This window comes from Wolffia australiana, chromosome 6 (genome assembly GCF_029677425.1).
Source record: "Wolffia australiana isolate 7733 chromosome 6, ASM2967742v1".
Lineage (NCBI taxonomy): Eukaryota > Viridiplantae > Streptophyta > Magnoliopsida > Alismatales > Araceae > Wolffia > Wolffia australiana.
The window spans coordinates 7,944,616-7,964,272 of record NC_135840.1 but is presented as its reverse complement, the minus strand read 5'-3'; the positions used below and the strand labels follow the sequence as shown (position 1 = coordinate 7,964,272).

Genomic DNA, 19,657 nt, shown 5'->3' with positions numbered 1-19,657 from the left:
CTATGGGATTCATTTGAGTACTTTAGTGAACTCTTTATCTAAAAAACTGTTTGTCTATATGGCTGATATTGTCGTATGGCTGATATTGTGGCCATTAGTACATATAGACAAACGGTTAGTGATCATTGTATTATGATCTCGTCATAATTTACTTAGTCATTGCATATATTCATGGACTTCATTATACATATCACACGAGAATAATAATGAACAAAATGTTATTTAACAAACTTAAATAAAACATGGTCATATGATTGGCTTGTCGACCACATAATATCCATCAAAGAGAATCATCTACATTATGGCGCTCAAAAGGCAACACCTGTGCCATGGAATCAGTTATTGGGCCAGATTGCGACCATCCAAAACTATCCATTCCCCACCAATTTTTCCTCGTATTCCGTAAACCCTCTTCCCACCCCAACCCCTCGGCCGCGTCTACCAATCAATTTAAAAGAAGGGGAAACAAAGCTCACGTCGAGCAGCAGGGCTTCCTCGCGGCGGCACCGCCATCAGAGGCGCCAACGGCGATGGTCTTGCCCTCTCTCAGAGTGGCAGGTGAAGCAGCGGCATCGGCAGCAGAGGCGAGATTCTTCTTGGAGATGATGCGGTAGATCTCGGCAAGGATAGTCTGGAAGGCAGTGTCGACGTTGGTGGCTTCGAGCGCAGAGGTCTCAAGGAAGGAGAGGCCTTCTCGCTCAGCGAAAGCATGCGCATCCTCGGTCGCGACGGCACGAAGGTGCTTGAGATCTGTCTTGTTGCCAACCAACATCATGACAATGTTGGAGTCAGCATGATCGCGTAGCTCCTTGAGCCACCGGCTCACATTCTCGAAGGTTGTTCCCTTGGTGACGTCATACACCAGTAGTGCCCCATACGCGCCGCGATAATAGGCGCTCGTTATCGCCCGGTACCGCTCCTGCCCCGCCGTGTCCCAGATCTGCGCCTTTATCACCTTCCCCTCCACCTGCATCTCCCACAATTCTCTTTATTATTTTCCATTTAGGCTTCCTTTCCGCCCAAAACTTTGCCATTATCGCCGTCATCGTCTGCTTCAAATGTAACTCTCTTTGACTTGAAAAGAAAATGGCAACATTTTACAGCAGGAAATATTGATTCTTGGCTTGACAGAGAGAGGGAAGTTATTCGCATTGCAGGATTTTAGTTCGCTCCTATCTTAGGCACATCAAAATAAATATTCTAATCAGAAATAGATTATTTTGGATCAATTCTTCTTTCAACACATCAAAAGGTAAAAAAAAAATTGCGACATTTTATATCGGCGTTCTTACAGCAGAAAATATTGAAGCTTGGTTCAGCACAGAGAAGGAAGTTATTGCAGGATGTTAGATCGCTTATTTTTCTCAGGCGAGAACTATTTCAGATCACTCGTGTCTCGGAGATTTTAATGCAGAAATACTCAAGTCTATTAAGAGAAATCATTATTCAGATCATTCGCGTACTAGATATCTGAAAGCAGAAAATCTCTTGGTTCAACAGATCAAAAGGAAAAAAAAACTGGGAGAATTTAATGCATCGTTCTTGGATCAATTCTTCTGAGGTGGAAAATAAATTTACATCATTCAATTGAGAGAGATCTTAAAGCAGGAGGTCTTGATTTTTGGTTTGACACAGAAGAGAATAACGTTGTGCAATATATATCGTCAACTCTTAAATCAGTTCTTCCTACACGAGAAATATTTCAGATCCTTCGCGTAATAGGGATTTTGAAGGATAAAATCTTGATTCTAGATACACTTCAAGATTTTTTTCCATCGTTCTTCGATCACTTCTCATAAAAAATGTCTCAGATCATTTTTCGTAACAAAGATGTTTAAGGATCGAAATCTTGATTCTAGAAGTGCAACACTTTCGATTCATTTTTCATCATAGAAGTGAATTATTGTGCAAGATTTTATACTATTACTCGGATCATTTCTTATTAGTGCAAAAAAAATCTAAGATCATTCATTCCCAAGCAGCCGATAAAAAAGTAGAAAATGTTGATTCTCAATTCAACATAGAAATTCAAAATTTTGCAAGATTCTATTTCGTCATTCTTAGATAGCTTCTTCTAGAGAGAAAAAGTTTCAGATCAATCCACCCTAACAGAGATCTGATTACGGAAAATCGTGATTCTTGCTTCAACAAAGAAAAATACGTATTTTGCAAGAGTTCATCTCATCATCCCTTGATCATTTCTTCTTCGGCAAAATGTATTTCAGGCCATTTGCGTAAGACGTTAGAGCAGAAAATGTTGATTCTAGAGTGCAAAACCTTGGATTATTGGTTCAACACAAAAATAAACTTTTTGTGAGATTTATATCACCAATATTAGACAATTTTTTCCACGGCAAAAAATAAATCATCATTCTCGCGAAACAGAGATTTTAAAGCAGAAGTTCTTGATTCATGTTTCGACACAAAAAAAACTCCGTACAGTTTCTTCTTGCCAGATGCCCAAATTGGAGATTCAGTAAAGATTGAATTATTTGATGAGCCATTAATCTTTAAATATACGACTTATTTTGAGAGGGCCACCAAAAAAAGAAGACGAACCTTTATATGGAAGAAGAATCATACAATGTTGCACAAAATATATAAACATAAAAGCCAGAGATGAGATACGAAAATTAAGAAGCTTTCCTTCTCTTTCAGAACTAAAACTTGATATGTTATTCTTTATTTTCAGACAAGGGTGAACCAAAAAAAGGGAAGCATTTTTTTCTCGCCAGTGGAAATTGGAGAGTTATATTAAACGGCAACTATCGAAAACAAGAAAATTTAAGCTTTAATGAATGAAGAAACGTCAAGGGTAAATATAAATATCACACTTAAGCTCAGCAAACGAGTTAGTATTTACTTGGTCCATAATCACATAGATCTAATTCTATTTAGAAAATAGTCAAATAAATATAATTCATTCTTCCTGATTCTATTTGAACGAAGAGATATGATATCTTTTGATTCCCACTCTTTCTAGGATTTAAAACCGGATTAACCGACATGGAAATTGTTTTCAGTATATGAATCGAGAACTCAAAGAAAAAATAACCACCAATCGTGAAATTTCAAGTACAAGAGAAAAAAATTCATAAGACAAAACTGGAGAGGAAGAAAGCAATCTGCAGGTTAGATACGGCTAAGAAGAAATTCCAGTGGAAACAGAACGCCTAAATTTAAGTCGATAACCTTGAATTTTCTTGGAATTTTACTCCGAGAAATCCTTAATAAACTAGACAAGATATTCTTCATTTCCCAACCAAGAAATCAAATTTTCTCTACTCTTTCCAATTGAAAACATTGCAATAATTCGCTTAAAATTAAGGAAATCATAGAAATTGGGCAGCCTTTAGGTTATTACCCATGAAACATTCTGGATGATCGGGAGGGCATTCAAGAAGATTTAACATAAGAAAACGGGGAAGAAATTTGGGCCGGGCAACAATGCCAGAAGAAAATTTGGACGCGCACATTGTCGAAATTGCGAAAAAAGAAATACGTAAGAGGTAAAATCGAAATGCGCCAAGAAACACACGTCATTGATTGCTGAACCCTGTCTCGGCTAGAATAAAAAAATTGACCAATCAGAAAGAGAATCGGGGAAGACAATAACCTTTAGAGTCCGGGTGGCGAATTCAACACCGATCGTAGACTTTGATTCGAGGCAGAATTCGTTTCGGGTGAAGCGAGAGAGAAGATTGGACTTTCCCACACCAGAATCCCCGATCAATACAACCTTGAACAGATAATCATATTCGTCCTCAGGCCTCCGCGCCATCTTCTTCAATCAATCTGAGAATCGCGAGAAGCAGATCAAGATCCCGACCGAAAGATCGGCCAAGGAAGGAACTTCGCAAGAGAGATGGAAAGAAAGAGAGAAGATCTTCCTTGAATTATTACCAGTCTTCTGGTTTTATACTGTTCTGTTTCAGCGTGGAAATAAATACCAATTGAATTTTTACACGTCTTCCTATAAAAAATACTAATTTAAACCTTAGCATGGAAGCCCTAATAAATTACCAAATTTCTAATATTTTTTCATTTTGGTATTGTTTATATTGTATGGTTTTTTTATATTTATGTACAGGTGGGTTCATAGGATACTTTTATATACTTCTTTTAGTAATCACTTATATTTCAATAGTTTCTGGTTGTAGCTTGGGTAATATTTCTCTCAGCTGATGAGCATAATTGACAAAAAAAAGATTGATGTGATAAGTGGCAATCTGATCCAATTTTGTCTAATATATTCCTGTCATGGCGTTGGGATAGTTTAATTAATAATCATTGTTCAAATGAGCAAATTCAAGTTTTTAACATTATCTATACCTTTTCAATACTGGTTTTAAAAAAATATGGGAAACGATGAATATATGCTGCATTGATTTCAGGATGTAGCAAAGCTTGTAGAAAAAAAATTGCTCTTTCTAGAGGAAGTAAAATTTTCTAGAATTTTATAGAAAATGGGAGGAAAATGGGAAGATTTCTGCTAAACTCAAACTGTCATCAACACTTGAATGACAATGATACCATGATTCATAACATAAACTTAAATGAAATTTATCATCATACTATGCATATAGTTGATTGAAAAAATGCATGTGACAAATTCTTATATATACGTATATTATCCATCTATAAACATGTTGTTTGTTTTATATTATTTTTAGATAATTAAATATGAAATATGATGCAATAATATGAAATTCTAAATCTTTATAGATATTTCCCCAAACTATTATCACTAACATAATTAAGAAAATTTCAATAAAATTTTAGAATTTATTTGATAAAGAAATGGTTTATCTAAGTCAGAATATATATTCACTATTATTTCTATCTATTTTAAAGCCTTATTAGATGTGTGTACTGGGTTGTTGTGTGCAATGAATGTGCTAAAGGGGCAAATGAAGAGGGATTTGGGTTAAGATTTGTTATGAAATAATGAGCCAGCAGAGGTGGCTTAGTGGGCTTTGGCTAATGGGCTTGAATCTTTGACTCAATTCAAAGTGAGTCAACCCTGACTAAAGTTAGCAATGAGAAGTTTGACCCTGGATCATTTGGTTATTTTGTATATATTTAAATGACAAGTCCTTGTTCTTTCTCAAGTGGTGATAAATTCCAAATTAAGCAGAACTTGTGAAAAATAGATGTCATGCCAGTGCATGTATTTGTGTTCTTTGGAAAGCTTAGATTCAGAGCTTTTATCTGAATGCAATTTCTAGTGAATTGGTTATCTCAGGAGAGAGGAAATAGAGCTTGAAACCCTGGCGCTCTTGCGCTAAATAATTGGTGTGAAGACGATATCTGACATTGATCCACTGTTTTTTGGTCAGCATTCAGGTTAATTCTCTATTTCCTGCCACTTACCAGTTGTGTCATAATTTATAATCAAAACTTATTAGATCAGTATATTAGCCCATTATTTTATTTGTTTTCATTTCTCAAATCTTTAAAGCTTCCCATAATTGAAATTTTTTCTTCAACTTCACATTTCAACTGTCTTCTGCAATCATCCAAAATATTCAAGTACAAAAAATGCATAAATGGTTAAAAAATATTCAAATCTCCCGGTGAATAGATCTGCTCTCACTAATGCAGAAAATGAGGATTTTCTAAGTGATTCCAACATTATAAGTTTAACATTGGATTATGTATAAAAACATTAACATTAAACAACATGTAACCTATCAAAGGGGAATATTTTTTGTTTTCATTGCTCTAAAATAAAATACACGAGAAGAAAACTACAGAGAAATTCAAGACATGAAAGTATACTTGGAATAACTTTGATAAAATTGGACGGTTTTTTATTTATGTTTAGAAATATCAGCTCTCCTTGAACATAACTATTGAGATAGGGATAAACAAGGGAAACCAAGGAGATTTGAAGGTGAATAGAAATTAAAGAAGTCAACGAAGGGTGATTAAATCATAATAGGATTAAAAAAAGGTCAAGAAAATCTTATAAAATTATAGACATTTATTTCTTTGGCATTTAATAATTCATTTGTAAATAAATGGATATATGTATACCCATTAATAATTCATTTGTAAATAAATTGATTATCATTCATTAACTCATGTATTTTTTTTGCCTTCAAGATTAGTAAACCCATTAATTTGAGATTAGTGAGATCACTATTGATTTTAGAAATTTAGGATTATATCGATGATTAACCTGAAAGGAAAAAAGTGAGAAAATAGTGGAATTTACTGAAACTTGGTAAATGATTTGAAAATTATATAAAGGTGGTATTTTTTGGGTTCTAAAGGCCTAGATCTGGATGAATAAATCAAAACGATGCGCAGCGGAAGCCTTTTGTGAATTGAACGACATCAACCAAAAACATTAAACAAAGTACCTTTGCACGAATCTCATTCGTGATTTCTTCGATCCCGGAGTGAGACGAGTCGAGCTGCTCAAGTGTGCAGCCTCTAGACGTATCCACGCGGTCCTCGGCGCCTCGGATCTCCTCCTTCTCGTTGACGAGCCCCGTTCTTTCTCCGTCAGCGTCGTTACATCGTCCCGATCACATCAGGGATGGAGAGGGGGTGTGGGGAGAGTGGAGAAGAAGGGGAAAGGCCCCTGAACAATTCTGGCCTGGGTGAATTTCGTTCAGGGCCTTCCCCTATTTATACTAAGTGGGTATTTTTCATAAAAACCCCCAAAACTTAAGTATATCTTCCAACGTCCAAAAGACCATTTGCGTGTGACCCTCTAGGCCCATGTATCAGTCTAGTTAACGACTCCAGTGGCCCAACAATGTTTATTGGCCTTCCAAATTAATTAACTATATCATCGTATGGATTAATTAATGTCAGACCGATTTAACCCAATTGATAGGTCGAGTCTCCAACACGTGGGGTGCCAAGCTACACCTCGCATTCTAGAAAATACAAAGGAGTGTGTATCGACTAATTTCATGGAACCTGTTCGTCATCGATTACCGTGTATGTATAGCCCCTCATCCACTTGACGCTCCTTAGACGACTTAGGGTATGGTCAACTGTCAAACCCTAATCGAACATTCGAGTTAGTACTGATGCATTCAGAAATCATCGGCGAACTCTTCTCCGATATTTCACTGCCTTGGCCAAGGACTTCGTTGCATCGGCTTCCTTGAGCTGTCACCTCTTATACCAAGGGTGGACAATCCGATCTTGACCACTCAATCGCCTTCGTGTACTTCTTGATGCACCCGAACTAAGACCGTTTAGAATCCCATGATTAGATACTCGTTGGCCATAGCCAAAGTACAACCATCCGTCCACAAGACGTCTTTGGTGTCTCAAGTCTAAGGACCACTTACACAACCGTGACGTGAATCAACCTGATTCACAGTTCGGTATAATACCATTTAGGGATTCGTACGGATCAATTCAGTGAACTCTTTGCACTAAAGAGCACCCACTATCTATCCTTAGTGTCGCCACACTAATGGCTACGGGACCGGCCATACTCATCATATGAGTGAGGCTAGATAGTGTTATTCTATCCGGATACTCCGATTTTCTTCTCGTGTATCCTTCGAATAGGAATGTTTAGAACACATGCTTAAAGACTAGTGATCTCCGTATTACGATCTCATCATAATTCACTAAGTCCGATCATGTATTCATGGACTTCATTATACGCATCACACATGCACTATAATGAATATGTTCTACTAATGAACATGGAACGAGATGTGGAATGTGTGATTAGCTTGTCGGCCACATATATTTCCATCAATATTGAGGTTCATAGTTTTCCAGATACTTTTGAGAGATGAAGCTTGAGTTGAAAAAGAGATTTAAAGATTTTTGGAGACTCTAAAAGTTTCATAGAAAGAGAACTGAGTTGAAATTGTACTTGTTTAAATTAAGGTGGATCATTTTCTACCAATTTTAGCTTGCATTGAAAACACAGGATAGAAGATAGTTTGAGTTGAGAAATAGGCAGTATAACTAATCTGTCTGGATTTTGATGTGCTCAAAATTGAAATACTCCTTGAGATGTGATTGGGATAAATTGAGATTGAGTTCAAGCTCTAATTGGGTTTAATTAAGTTGAGTTTAGCATTTGATTGGGATTGAATTGTATACATTTCAATCGATCTACTTGATATTTAATATTGAGATTTTGAGAACGAGTTAAACTAAGATTGAGACACTTCGAGAATGATCCACCATTTTAGGCTACTTAAAAACTATACTACTGCATTTCCTGTTACAGATAACTGATGAAATAAAAGTCAAGAATTACATTATAATAATTAGGAGAGGTCAAATTGTACGGGGAAGCTAAAGTAGCTGTGGACAGGATTAAGATGATCTGGCTGGCCAATTGACGATCAGATTCAAGTGCCCACGTCGCCGATTCAGTTGATCAAACGTTTGGTGAAATATAATCTCTGAACCCTAATTCATTGCAATATTCAAGAATACTTGTGTGATGATCAGGCAATTCCCAACGTAATGCTTTTCCCAACAAAGTCCATCTAGTTGAACTCCATTATCACTGATTCTAATTTGTATACTTGTGATGTATCACCCGTATTTGTACATTAATGGTAGCCAACTCTATTCTATTGTGTTGGAACCTAAAATGTATGATTTTTCTCCTAATATTTCAAGATGATTTGGCTTGATACTTGTAAAGTGGCCTCCCACCAATTTATACATCATCAATGTTTCTACCTGTGCCTTTGAATGAAAATATGATATCTATTGAGTAGACATGGTCGTTCTGTTCTTTTTGTGCGAATTTGTGCGAATTGTTTGTTCTGTTCGGTTTTCCGAATAGAACAAAAACAAAATCGAACAGATCATCTCAGAGACCCAAGTGCAGCTCTTTTGTTCACTTTGTACGAATTTTGTTCTAGTTTTGTGTGAATGTGCGAATTTGTTAGAATGCAATTATTTTTTCGTTTTTTTTAAAGAACAAAACAAAGAACACGGCCTTGTGCGGTTCTTTTGTGCGAATTTTTTGTTCGTTTAAAACGAACAGAACAGAACGACCATTTCTACTATTGAGAAGAGAGATAAGCCATGCTTCGTCCTAAAACAAAGACATTTCAATGACTATAGTGCTCATGCGCGGACTTGACTTTTGATTCTATTATGAGATTTATTTTTCCTGGCGACAAAGATATCTTCTTTAAAAGGATCAAAGCTCATGTACGTGGCAAGAACATTCATGTGAGGTGTTTTTTGACTCGTCTATTTCAGTGTTATACACTGAATCTCATAAGAGTCCATTACACAAGCATGGAACCTGCGTAAGTGCAGTCTATAACCCACAAACTACCTCGTAGATTTAATTTAAAAATAATACGCCAAAATACTCGTTAAAATTGCAATATTACTCTTTTTTATTTGAAGCACGGTAATAGGAGAATATAATGCAGACCAAACAGACTATAAACAAAATACCATATACTAAAAAATATAAGTTCCTACAACATTAGGTTCCTAGCACTATAAAAAAATAAAGCGATTGATAATTGTCCCTACTTGAATGGTTAAATATCAAACCCTCAAGAAGTTAACCGCCACTTTTGACCAAAATGACGCATTGCTTACAAAGCTAGAAACTCATTCGACAGCAAAAATAAGAATTGGAGTAATCACCTTGAATCTGTGTAGGTTTGTGGAAACTGTTAAATTTTTTGACGTCAATTATACACAATTTCTAAACTGATCTGTATAAAGGGTAATAAACCCACAATCACCTCCACTTCTCAATAGACTTTGAAGTTGCTCTCACTAGCTTCTTCGTGTTCTCCACAAGCTCATCGACCAAAGAAATGAGGTGATCTCTGCAAATGGAGGACACCAATTTAAAAATGGGCAAATAAATTATTGAGAATCGTCTTCCGGAAAATTTAAGTAATTGCAAATAGCCAATATATTTAACATCCATGATGATAAATGAAACAAGTAAACATCACAGCATTTATGACCTAGTTGAGTTGGTCGATTGAACAAAATGCAGCCTTTCTCACATAAAAAAAAATAGAGTTGTTGTCGATTGGAACGATATAGATACCATAATTTCGGCCACAGAAATCAGTTGAAAAAAATGATATTTCGCCCAATAGGCTAACGTAAGACATAAATTGAAAAGCAACCTTTTGTACATAAAAAAAATCAACTTGATCTGGATCAAAATAATACATATTCCACATTTTCCACCTTAGAATAAAAAAAAAATTGATGTTTCCCTTGGTCCAGTCACACACACATTCGCGCACTAATCCCCCGAAAGAATTCAACGGAAATGCAACTTTCGGATATCGAAAAAATTCAGCTTGATACAGTTCCTGCAGTTATGAAAAATAAACCGATCGAAAAAATTGAATATTTCTTTGATCCAGTCACGCACATTCCAACCACAAATCCCCCTAAGAATTCCACGCAAAATCGTCCAAAAAAATCCGCAGGAAGAGACCAATCTCCGCAAGAAAAACACTCACTGGGATAATAAAGTTCCGTTCGAATTCCCAACATTAGAATATCTGCGGTACTCATCCGTGGCGACGCCTCTTCCCAATCCGTACCCAAACCCGAGCCCGACACCGCATCCGGCGCCTACTCCAAACCCCAGACTCAATCCAGGGAATCCAAGACCTACTCCAGCACCTGATCAAAACCAAATCGCACAGAAAAAATCAAAGAGTTCATCCACACAGAAAACAACAGGAAAATTGCGATTTTGAGAGCGAAGAAGGGGAGAAGACCTCCGAAGAGGCCTACGCCAAGCCCAACGCCGCAGCCAGCGCCTAGACCGACGCCGGGGCCGAGCTTCCCGAGCTCCTTCGATCTCACAACGGGGAGCTTCCAGAAGACTCCGTTCTCACCGCCATAGCCGTTCCCTCCTCGCCCCCCTCCCCTGATCATCTCCTCTTCCCCTCTGATTTCCAACAGAAAGAAAATCTCAATTCTCTACTCCCTCTCCTGAAGACTATAAATAGTAGATCCAGTTGAATTTCTTTTTCTTGTACCTGCGGAGCAGCTTAGTAGCTGGTCGTTGAGACAGGCGGTTAGGCTTGTTGGACGAATGACGGATGACGATTTTGGTTCAGATGGAACTAGACTAAACGGGTAACTGTAGTTCCGGATCGTCCGGGAAGTGGACGATGGATGGGACGTCACGAAGATCGTCCCTTCCATTGTCTGGAATCAGTGCAGAGATGTGGACGGGACAGTTTTTTCGTTTGAGACCTCCGGACGGGACGATTTTTTCATCCGAGTGGACGAAAACTGTCCCGTCCGTTTGTCACGGGACGAATTTCCATCCCGATTTTCGTCCAACTTTGCGGACGGTATGATTTTTTTGTCCTGCGATGAAAAAATTGTCCCGTTCTCATTCCTGCACTTTTATAGTTCCGGATCGTCCGGGGCATGGACAATGGACTATACAGGAGGAAGATCGTCCCATCTGACGTCTGGAATCAGTGCAGGACGCGTATGGGACGGTCTTTTCGTCCGAGACCTCCGGATGGAACGGTTTTTTCATCCGACTGGACAAAAACCGTCGCGTCCTGAGGTCTCGGGATGAATTTCCAACCTCGCGGACGGGACGATTTTTTCGTCCTGGGAAAAAAAAACCGTCACATCCGCAACCCTGCACAATACGGGTAACTGTGCAGTTGCCTTGTAAATGACATTTCATTTCGTCCATGTCATCATTTGTCCCTGATTTGTCATCCTCATCATTCTCGTCATCACTCCAATTTCGTCGTTTGTCTGTAATGCAAAACAAGATGGATGATGGATGGATGGATGAAGAAATTTGCTAAATTGGCAAAGGGAGAGGGGAGAGAGGAGAGAGAGACAGAAAGAGAGACGATACGGGACTGCTGCGCACATACATGGAAAAGAGGAGAAGCAGAAAAAGAGACATCATACCTAGCTCGTCAGGCCATGTGTGGGGAGATAGTTGTGCAACGACACATCTATAAATAAAATGTCATCCCGAAACAAAGGGGCAGCTGATATGTTCTTAAGGCTGAAATCAGAGCTCAATTGGTCGTTGGGAAATCCTCTCGCCATAGGGATGGACACGGCCGACCCAAATTTTCCTTTCTACTACCTCCATTACCTTATGTTCCCCTTGTTGATCTCTCCTAGTTTCTACTCCACCTTGATCTCTCTCTCTCTCTCTCCGAATTTGTTCATCCTTTGGTGTTTCTCTTGGAACTTTACTATTCGTGAAAATTCTTGAATTCAAGAAGCAGATCCTGTTTGGATTCTATGACCTTGATCTAGATGAAACAAAATGATTCATTGCAATCAAAGATTTGAAGTAAGAATCAACATGACATCAGTAAAACATTTGAATCAAATCACCTAGGTACTAATCATATTCGTAATTTCTTGGATCCTTGAGTGAGACATGTTGAAATGCTCGTGTGCAACCTCTAGACATATCCACACAATCCTCATCACATCAAATCTCTTCTTTCACCTTAACTATGCCCGTTCATGCTCCATCATCGTTGTTATGCCGTCCTGATTGTGTCGATAATGGAGAGAAATGTAGGGGAGAAGGGAGAAGCGGAAGAGCCACAAAAAATTTTGTTTTGCCATGGGAGAATTTTGGTAAGGGCCTTCCCTTATCTTTACTAGTTGAATTTTTTTCATAAAACTTCAAAGCTTTAAGTGTATCTTCTAACTTCTAAAAGACCATTTGCGAGCGACCATATAGGCTCATATATTAGCCTAGTTAATGACTCTGATGGCCCAATGACCTTAATCAGCTTTTAAAATTAATTAACTATAGCATCATATATATTAATTGATGACGGATCGGTTTAACCCAATTGATAGGCTGAGTCTCTAGCCCATGGGGTGTTTTTACAAGACACAAAAGAGTGTGTATTGACTCTTTCATGGAACATGTTTCGTATTGATAACTATATACTAGTCTCATATTGATGATAAACATGACAACTTAGGGTATGGTCAACCAAATTTTTAGTCCGAGTTAGTACTAATGCATTAAGAATTATTGGAGATCTTCATTGCACTGTCTTCCTTGAACTGTATCCTCTTATACCGAAGGTGGACGATCCCATCTTGATTACTCAATCATCTTTGTGAAATTCTTGATGCACCCTAACTAAGACTGTTTTAAAATTGAATATTTTGGAACTTAGGGATCATAGTCAAAGTAAAACTGTCCATCTATAAGACATCTTTGGTGTCTTAGCTTCAAGGAGCACATAAACAACTATGACATGAACCAATCTCGATTGACAGTTTTACTAATTCCATTCTGGGATTCGTATGGATCTGTTTAGTGAACTATTTCCATTATAGAGCACCTGTTATCTATCATCAGTGTGTCCTCCTAATGGTTATAGAATTTTACCATATTCATCATATGAGTGAGGCTAGATAGTTATATTCTATCCAAAAACTTCAATGCCCTTCTCAAGTACCATTTGGATAAGAATATTTAGAACACATACTTAAAGACAAGGGATATGTGTATTACAATTTTAAGGTGAATGTATTATTCTATATAAGGGTCGCTTCTGTGTGTGTATGACCAAACCCCAACTTGCTTGTAGTCGGCATTCTTAACCGGTAGCGTACTTCGTACCTTTATTATAGCATAGCTAGCTTTTTCTTTGAGCAAAAAAAGCTTATCGCTTTGTTTAGATGGAGCAACTTTACTTCGTAACCTAGATGAAGATTATGTTTACATAACAACGTTATCTAGCGGAGAAATCAGAACCTTCATCACAATTTACCAAGTCCAATAATGTATTCATGGACTACAATATAAGCATCACACCTGCGCTATAATGAATACATTGTATTAATGAACATAAAATGAGACATTCTATGTGTGATTGGCTTGCTTGCCACAAATATTTCCATCATACAAACATCGTTTCCTATTCTTACAATAACCAAACATGGCAAATCTTCTACGAAAGGGATCACATCCAGAGATAGAGTGTGAGAGAGAACAAGTGAGTGAGAGAGAGAACAAAAGAGAGAAACTGATTATTGCTTAAAATAATATCTTTTAGTCATCCTTCCATTTTTTAAGATGTTGAGGGGGTGACAAACTAGGATGCAATGGATTACGATTTTTGATCCGTCCAACAAGCTTATAGATGACTAATAATGTCAATCACTATTTCATGTTCTACTGATATTGGTCATCAGTATGGTAGGGTGGACGTCTCTGATACTGGATACAAAAAACTGTACTTTAGCAGTATCATCATTTTTTATGGTGTCTATATTTTGCTAGTACTTGCCCCAAAATATCCATCACGAAAAGGCAATATCAGATATCGTAAAAAGGCAATATCACGGAAAGGAAAGGCAAGATAGTTTTAGATGACAATATCAGATATCGTAAAATGGATACCAGCCTTGTAGCAGATAGTGGATATTTGGATGGACATTACCTACATGTGGATGATGGTGAGTATCTTAGAATATTAGACTACTGGTACCTAATATAGAATTAGGGATCTTAGAATATTGAATCTGCTATCCAGATTGAAAAGTTCCATACCAAGAATCTTTTGAAGATAATGTCTAAACTACAAAGTTAGATGGAATACTTTATAGGAATGTTGGACTCCATTGCTCATGAACATGCCTCAGGGTATCCATGCAGAAAACAAGGGGAGGGATCAGTCCTCTAGATCTTTGAGCATGAAATGAACATGTGCAAGACTAGGCTGGAGTAAGTTGTCCCCTGTTTACTCAGATGTGCATAGTTTAGTCTTGATCCATAATGGTCTAGTGCCATTTTCGTGATGCAGACGAGTCAAAAACCAAGATAGAGAGAGTTAGACTCGTAGCAAGAAAGAAAGGGTATCAGGCATTTTTTTTTTGGGTTGATAGTGATTCACACTCAAAAAGAGGCAAGCTATGTATGAGCTAAGATTGGACATGGAAGTCTGCTTCCATTTCTTGATGATAGTATCAGGTTTATGGAATCCAATACCCGGACATTCTTGATTTAGCATCTGTTTCAAGTGACAAGCAGACGTCAGGTAAACGCTATCTCTTAGCCATCAAAGTAGGGAACAACCCATTCCAGATGGGATCTACAGGACGTGACAGGAGGTACGGATGAAACTGTGATGTATATTGTTCGTCATGCCTCTTTCTCTCGGCCCCTCTCTCTCTCTCTCTCTCTCTCTCTCCTTGGTCACCATGACGAATGACCTGATGTTAGGCCCCTAACTAGGCAGCATTCCCTGCCCGGATGCCTGCGTGCTTATTGGGAGGGCGTGTCCGTTGTATTTCGGCTCACGACTTTTTAAGGACTGAGTCATAATGGGTAGCGATGCCCAAATACCCGATATATTAGACCATTGCCACTGTTGGTGGTGATTCACGGTAGACTGCGCACGTGCCCGTCCACGCCCAAGGCGGGATGTATCAGGTACGGTCCGCACGTGCTAGGCGCGCGGGCTGATCGGCGTGTGCGTGCGCGCGCCAAAGCCAAGCGCCACGTGCGGGCGCCAACGCTATACGCCAACGCCGAGCGCTGCGCGCCGGGGCGGGAAGTGCTGCGTCGCGGTGCGGAGGCGCGCAGGCGAGCGGCGTGCGCGAGTGCAGCAGCGAGTTGTGCAGGATACCGCGCAGCGGCCGCGCGGGCAGCGCGCGCATTGCGTGTGCGGGGCGCGCAGTGGGGAGACATCCCGCCAGGAGACTAAGGTATGTGGCGCACAAAGAGCGCCAAGACGGCATAGCGGGCGCGCAGTGCTCCTGCGGGTAGTGCTGGGTGCGCATCGCCTAGCTCGGGGGCGCCGAATGCGGCAGTGTCGCGCAGACTGCGCACTTATACACGGGTAGTGTTGGGCGCGCGCTAGAGTGTGGACACGGGTGCCGGTGGCGTGTGTGATCGTCAAGGCAAGAGGTGGCGTTTGTGATCGCTAGGCCTGCGGGCGCGTGGCGCCCGGCCCGGCGCACTTGTGTAGTGGCAGAGCGGGCGCGCGCGCGGAGTGGCGGGCCTGAGGCGGTGTGGCGACATTACCTCGGCGCAAGGCGCCTCGTCTCGTTCTGTGTAACACCCCTCGTCTTCCCCCAAGTAATCCTGAAGTACTTTTTAAGATATCAATGCAATGGCCCTATTCACTGACGGTGCCTAGCACCAACATCTCCTCGAACCCCTTCTATGCGATCTTAAGCAATTGCAAAAGCTTCCGCTGCAAGAGATCAAGGCTGCTCAGTGTTCTGCTCCAAGCACTGAGGCCGGCACACGCCAATTCTGGGCAAGAAACCTAGCTCGAGATTCGACCGTGTGACACCTGACTATAGTGTAGGGACACAGACAGGACGGTTTTTCATCCCAGGACAAAAAAATTGTCCTTTTCGAGGGTGGATGATATATATATATATATATATATATATATATATATATATATATATATATATATATATATTTATTTATCGGGACGGAAATTTGTCCTGAGATGAACGAATGGGACAGTTTTCGTCCACTCTGACAAAAAACCGTCCCCTCCGTTCATCTCGGGAGAAAAAACCGTCCCGTCTACATCCTTGTACTGATTCCGGACGTCGGACGGGACAATCGTCGTCCCGTCCCATCCATCTTCCACACCCAGAATTACACTAGTGCGAGGACGCGGACGGGACGGTTTTTTCATGTCAGGACAAAAAAATGTCCCGTCCGCGAGGTTGGACGAAAACCGAGACAGAAATCAGTCTCCCTGCACTGATTCTGCTGTTGCACGTTACGATCTTCGTCCCGTCCCATCATCGTCCACGTCCTGGGGAACTATACTCGGGGACCAGTATCCGTTAACAATCATTTTTTCCAATTACAGTACCGGTTTCTATTTATTCCGCTAACGTCATTGGTCTTCTTCTTATGTCTTCTTCTCCATCGTCTTCTTCTTCCTACGCAGACCTTCTCAGCTCGGCGAGGGAAGCGAGATCGCTCGGCCAACTGAAGCAGATCCACGCTCAAGCTCTCCTCCGATCCTTCCATGGCCGCCCGAACCAGTGGCTCAGCTTCCTGCTCGCGCAATGTCACCGTCTCCGCTCCCCGCGAGCCTACGCTCGCCGCCTATTCGCCTCAATTTCCCGTCCCGACTCCCGATCCTTCACCTCCATTCTCAGATTCCACTCCCTCCTCGGCGACAGAGACGAAGTTCGTGCCCTAATTTCCCAAATGCTCGATCTCGGCCTTCCTGCCGACGCCTTCGTCATCCCAATTTTGATCAAGAACTCCGCCCCCACCGCCATCGACCCGATCCATGGCTACGTCGTCAAGCTCGGCCACTTCGCTGACCAGTACATCCGCAATGCCATCCTCGATGGGTACGCCAAGCGCGGGGACATCTCCCTCGCTCGAGACCTGTTCGATGAATCGCCCTGTAAAACTCCCGCCGACTGGAACGCGATTCTCTCCGGGTACTGGGCTTGTGGGAAGGAAGACGAAGCTCTCCGCGTCTTCGAGGCTATGCCTGCCAGAAACGCCATCTCCTTCACCGCCATGGTCACAGGGTACTGCAGAATCGGCCAAATTGACAAGGCGAAGAACTTGTTCGATGAAATGCCGGAGAGAACTGTTGTTTCCTGGAATGCCATGATCTCTGGGTATGTGCAGAACAGACAGCCGGAGCTCGCTTTGAGATTGTTTGAGGAAATGATCGCAGCCGGAGCCGACCCCGACGAGACGACGTTCGTCACCGTCTTCTCTGCTTGTTCTTCGAGGGGAGATCGCTCCATCGCAGAGAATTTGGTTGCCATGCTCGAGCGGAGAGGATTGAACAGGAGTCCCTTTGTTAAGACTGCTCTCATCGACATGCTCGCCAAGTGTGGGAACCTCCATACTGCTAGAGAGATCTTTGACGCCATGGGTGCTGCTAGAAACTCGGTCTCCTGGAATGCCATGATCTCTGCCTACTGCCGGGAAGGCGATCTCGCCATGGCCAGACAGCTCTTTGATGAAATGCCCAGGAGGAATACCATCTCCTGGAATTCGATGATCTCTGGTTATGTCCAGAACGGACAGTGGGGTGGCGCCTTGAAGCTCTTCAAGGCCATGGAGGAGGAAGAAGAAGAAGCCAAGCCAGATGAGATCACCATGGTATCCGTCCTCTCTGCTTGCGGTCACCTGGGTGCCCGCGAAACCGGGCAACAAGCCATTAAAACCATCTCCCGAGTGCATATCAAACTCACCATCTCCGGCCACAACGCTATGGTTTTCATGCACTCGAGGTGCGGGAACTTGGCCGAGGCGAGGCGGGTGTTTGAGGAAATGCCTGAGAGAGATGTCATCTCCTACAATTCTCTGCTTCTGGGGCTGGCGGCGCATGGCAGCGCAGTCGAGGCGGCGGCGCTACTACAGAGGATGAAGGAGAACAACATTGAGCCTGATAAAGTCACCTTCCTCGGCGTGCTTTCGGCTTGCAGCCATGGCGGGGCGACTGAGATAGGGAAGCAAGTCTTCCGGGCCATTGAGAGCCCTGCAATTGACCACTTGGCCGCCATGGTGGACCTTCTGGGGAGGGCCGGGGAACTCGACGAGGCGGTGAAACTGGTGGAGGAGTCGTCAATGGTGCCCCACGCCGGAGTCTACGGCGCGCTGCTCAACGCCGGCCGGGTGCACCGGCGGGTTGATGTTGCAGAGAAGGCGGCAGAGAAGCTATTTGCCATTGAAGAGGAGAACCCAGGGAATTATGTCCTCCTGGCGAACGTTTACGCGGCGGGGAGGCGGTGGCGGGAGGCGGAGATGGTGCAGGAGAAGATGAGGAGGAAGAAGGTGAAGAAGACGATGGGCTGCAGTTGGGTGGAGGTGGGAGGGGAGATACATTGCTTTGCTGCTGGGGACAGAAGACATGACAGGACAAGGGAGATTTACCAGTTGCTGGAGGAGTATGGAGAGAAGATGAGGGGGTTGGGGTATGTGGGAGATGGGGGTTGGTCCCTGAGGGATGTGGAGGAGGAGGAAAGGGAGGGGAGTTTGGGGGTGCATAGTGAAAGGCTGGCAGTTGGGTTTATTTTGCTGGTGGATGGAGGGTCAGCAGAGGCCATTAGGGTGGTGAAAAACCTAAGGATCTGTGGGGACTGCCATCTTTTCATGAAGTTTATGTCTAAGATATCTGGCAGGGAGATCGTCGTCAGGGACAACAACCGATTCCACTGCTTTAGTAATGGGCTTTGCTCCTGCTCTGATTATTGGTGACACCAACCAATCAGTTCCTGCAAATTTCATCTCTCCAAAAAAACAGCAAATTTTAACCGAAACTGATAGTTTCTCATTCAATTTACGCAACCAAAACCATTCTCTGAGAATTTAATCCATGAACTTATCCTTTCTTACTTCAGGATATGCCAAAAAAAAAGAGATACATGGGAAAGGGGAAGATAAAACCTCACCTCAAACAAATCACACAAAATCGTTACATTTTTGTATGGAAATAAAGCAAACAACTTCTATTCTCATTTCAGAGCTGAACTGCAAGTTTATAAGGCTGTTGGTCTATTTGGTATAACCAGCTCCAACAATACTACTTTACAAGATTTGATCTTCAGAATTTGGAGTCTAAGTCAAAACAGCTGAAGAAATGGAGAGAACATACAGTTAACTGTTTGCGTGGATTACTATCTGGCTTCCTATGGACATACACAATATATTTTGACAATGCAAGTAGAT

At 41.4% G+C, this 19,657-nt stretch overlaps 3 protein-coding genes across 3 annotated transcripts; 1 reads left to right on the top strand and 2 right to left on the bottom strand.

Annotated features, from left to right (window-relative positions):
- Nucleotides 1–201: 201 nt before the first annotated feature.
- Nucleotides 202–3,894, bottom strand: LOC144704719 (ras-related protein RABA2a-like). The gene is made up of 2 exons (XM_078577239.1): nt 3,617–3,894; nt 202–967 (listed from the first exon to the last, which is right to left on the bottom strand). Exons 1-2 carry the CDS (start codon nt 3,779–3,781, stop codon nt 473–475), a joined length of 660 nt encoding a protein of 219 aa, XP_078433365.1. The 5' UTR covers nt 3,782–3,894; the 3' UTR covers nt 202–472.
- A 5,698-nt stretch (nt 3,895–9,592) lies between these two features.
- LOC144704720 (glycine-rich protein) lies at nt 9,593–10,920 on the bottom strand. Its single transcript, XM_078577240.1, has 3 exons — nt 10,728–10,920; nt 10,464–10,629; nt 9,593–9,806 (listed from the first exon to the last, which is right to left on the bottom strand). Exons 1-3 carry the CDS (start codon nt 10,885–10,887, stop codon nt 9,716–9,718), a joined length of 417 nt encoding a protein of 138 aa, XP_078433366.1. The 5' UTR covers nt 10,888–10,920; the 3' UTR covers nt 9,593–9,715.
- A 3,504-nt stretch (nt 10,921–14,424) lies between these two features.
- Nucleotides 14,425–19,210, top strand: LOC144704944 (Pentatricopeptide repeat (PPR) superfamily protein). Its single transcript, XM_078577531.1, has 3 exons — nt 14,425–14,436; nt 14,945–15,017; nt 16,821–19,210. The coding sequence occupies exons 1-3, from the start codon at nt 14,425–14,427 to the stop codon at nt 19,184–19,186; spliced, it is 2,451 nt and encodes an 816-aa protein (XP_078433657.1). The 3' UTR covers nt 19,187–19,210.
- Nucleotides 19,211–19,657: the final 447 nt, after the last annotated feature.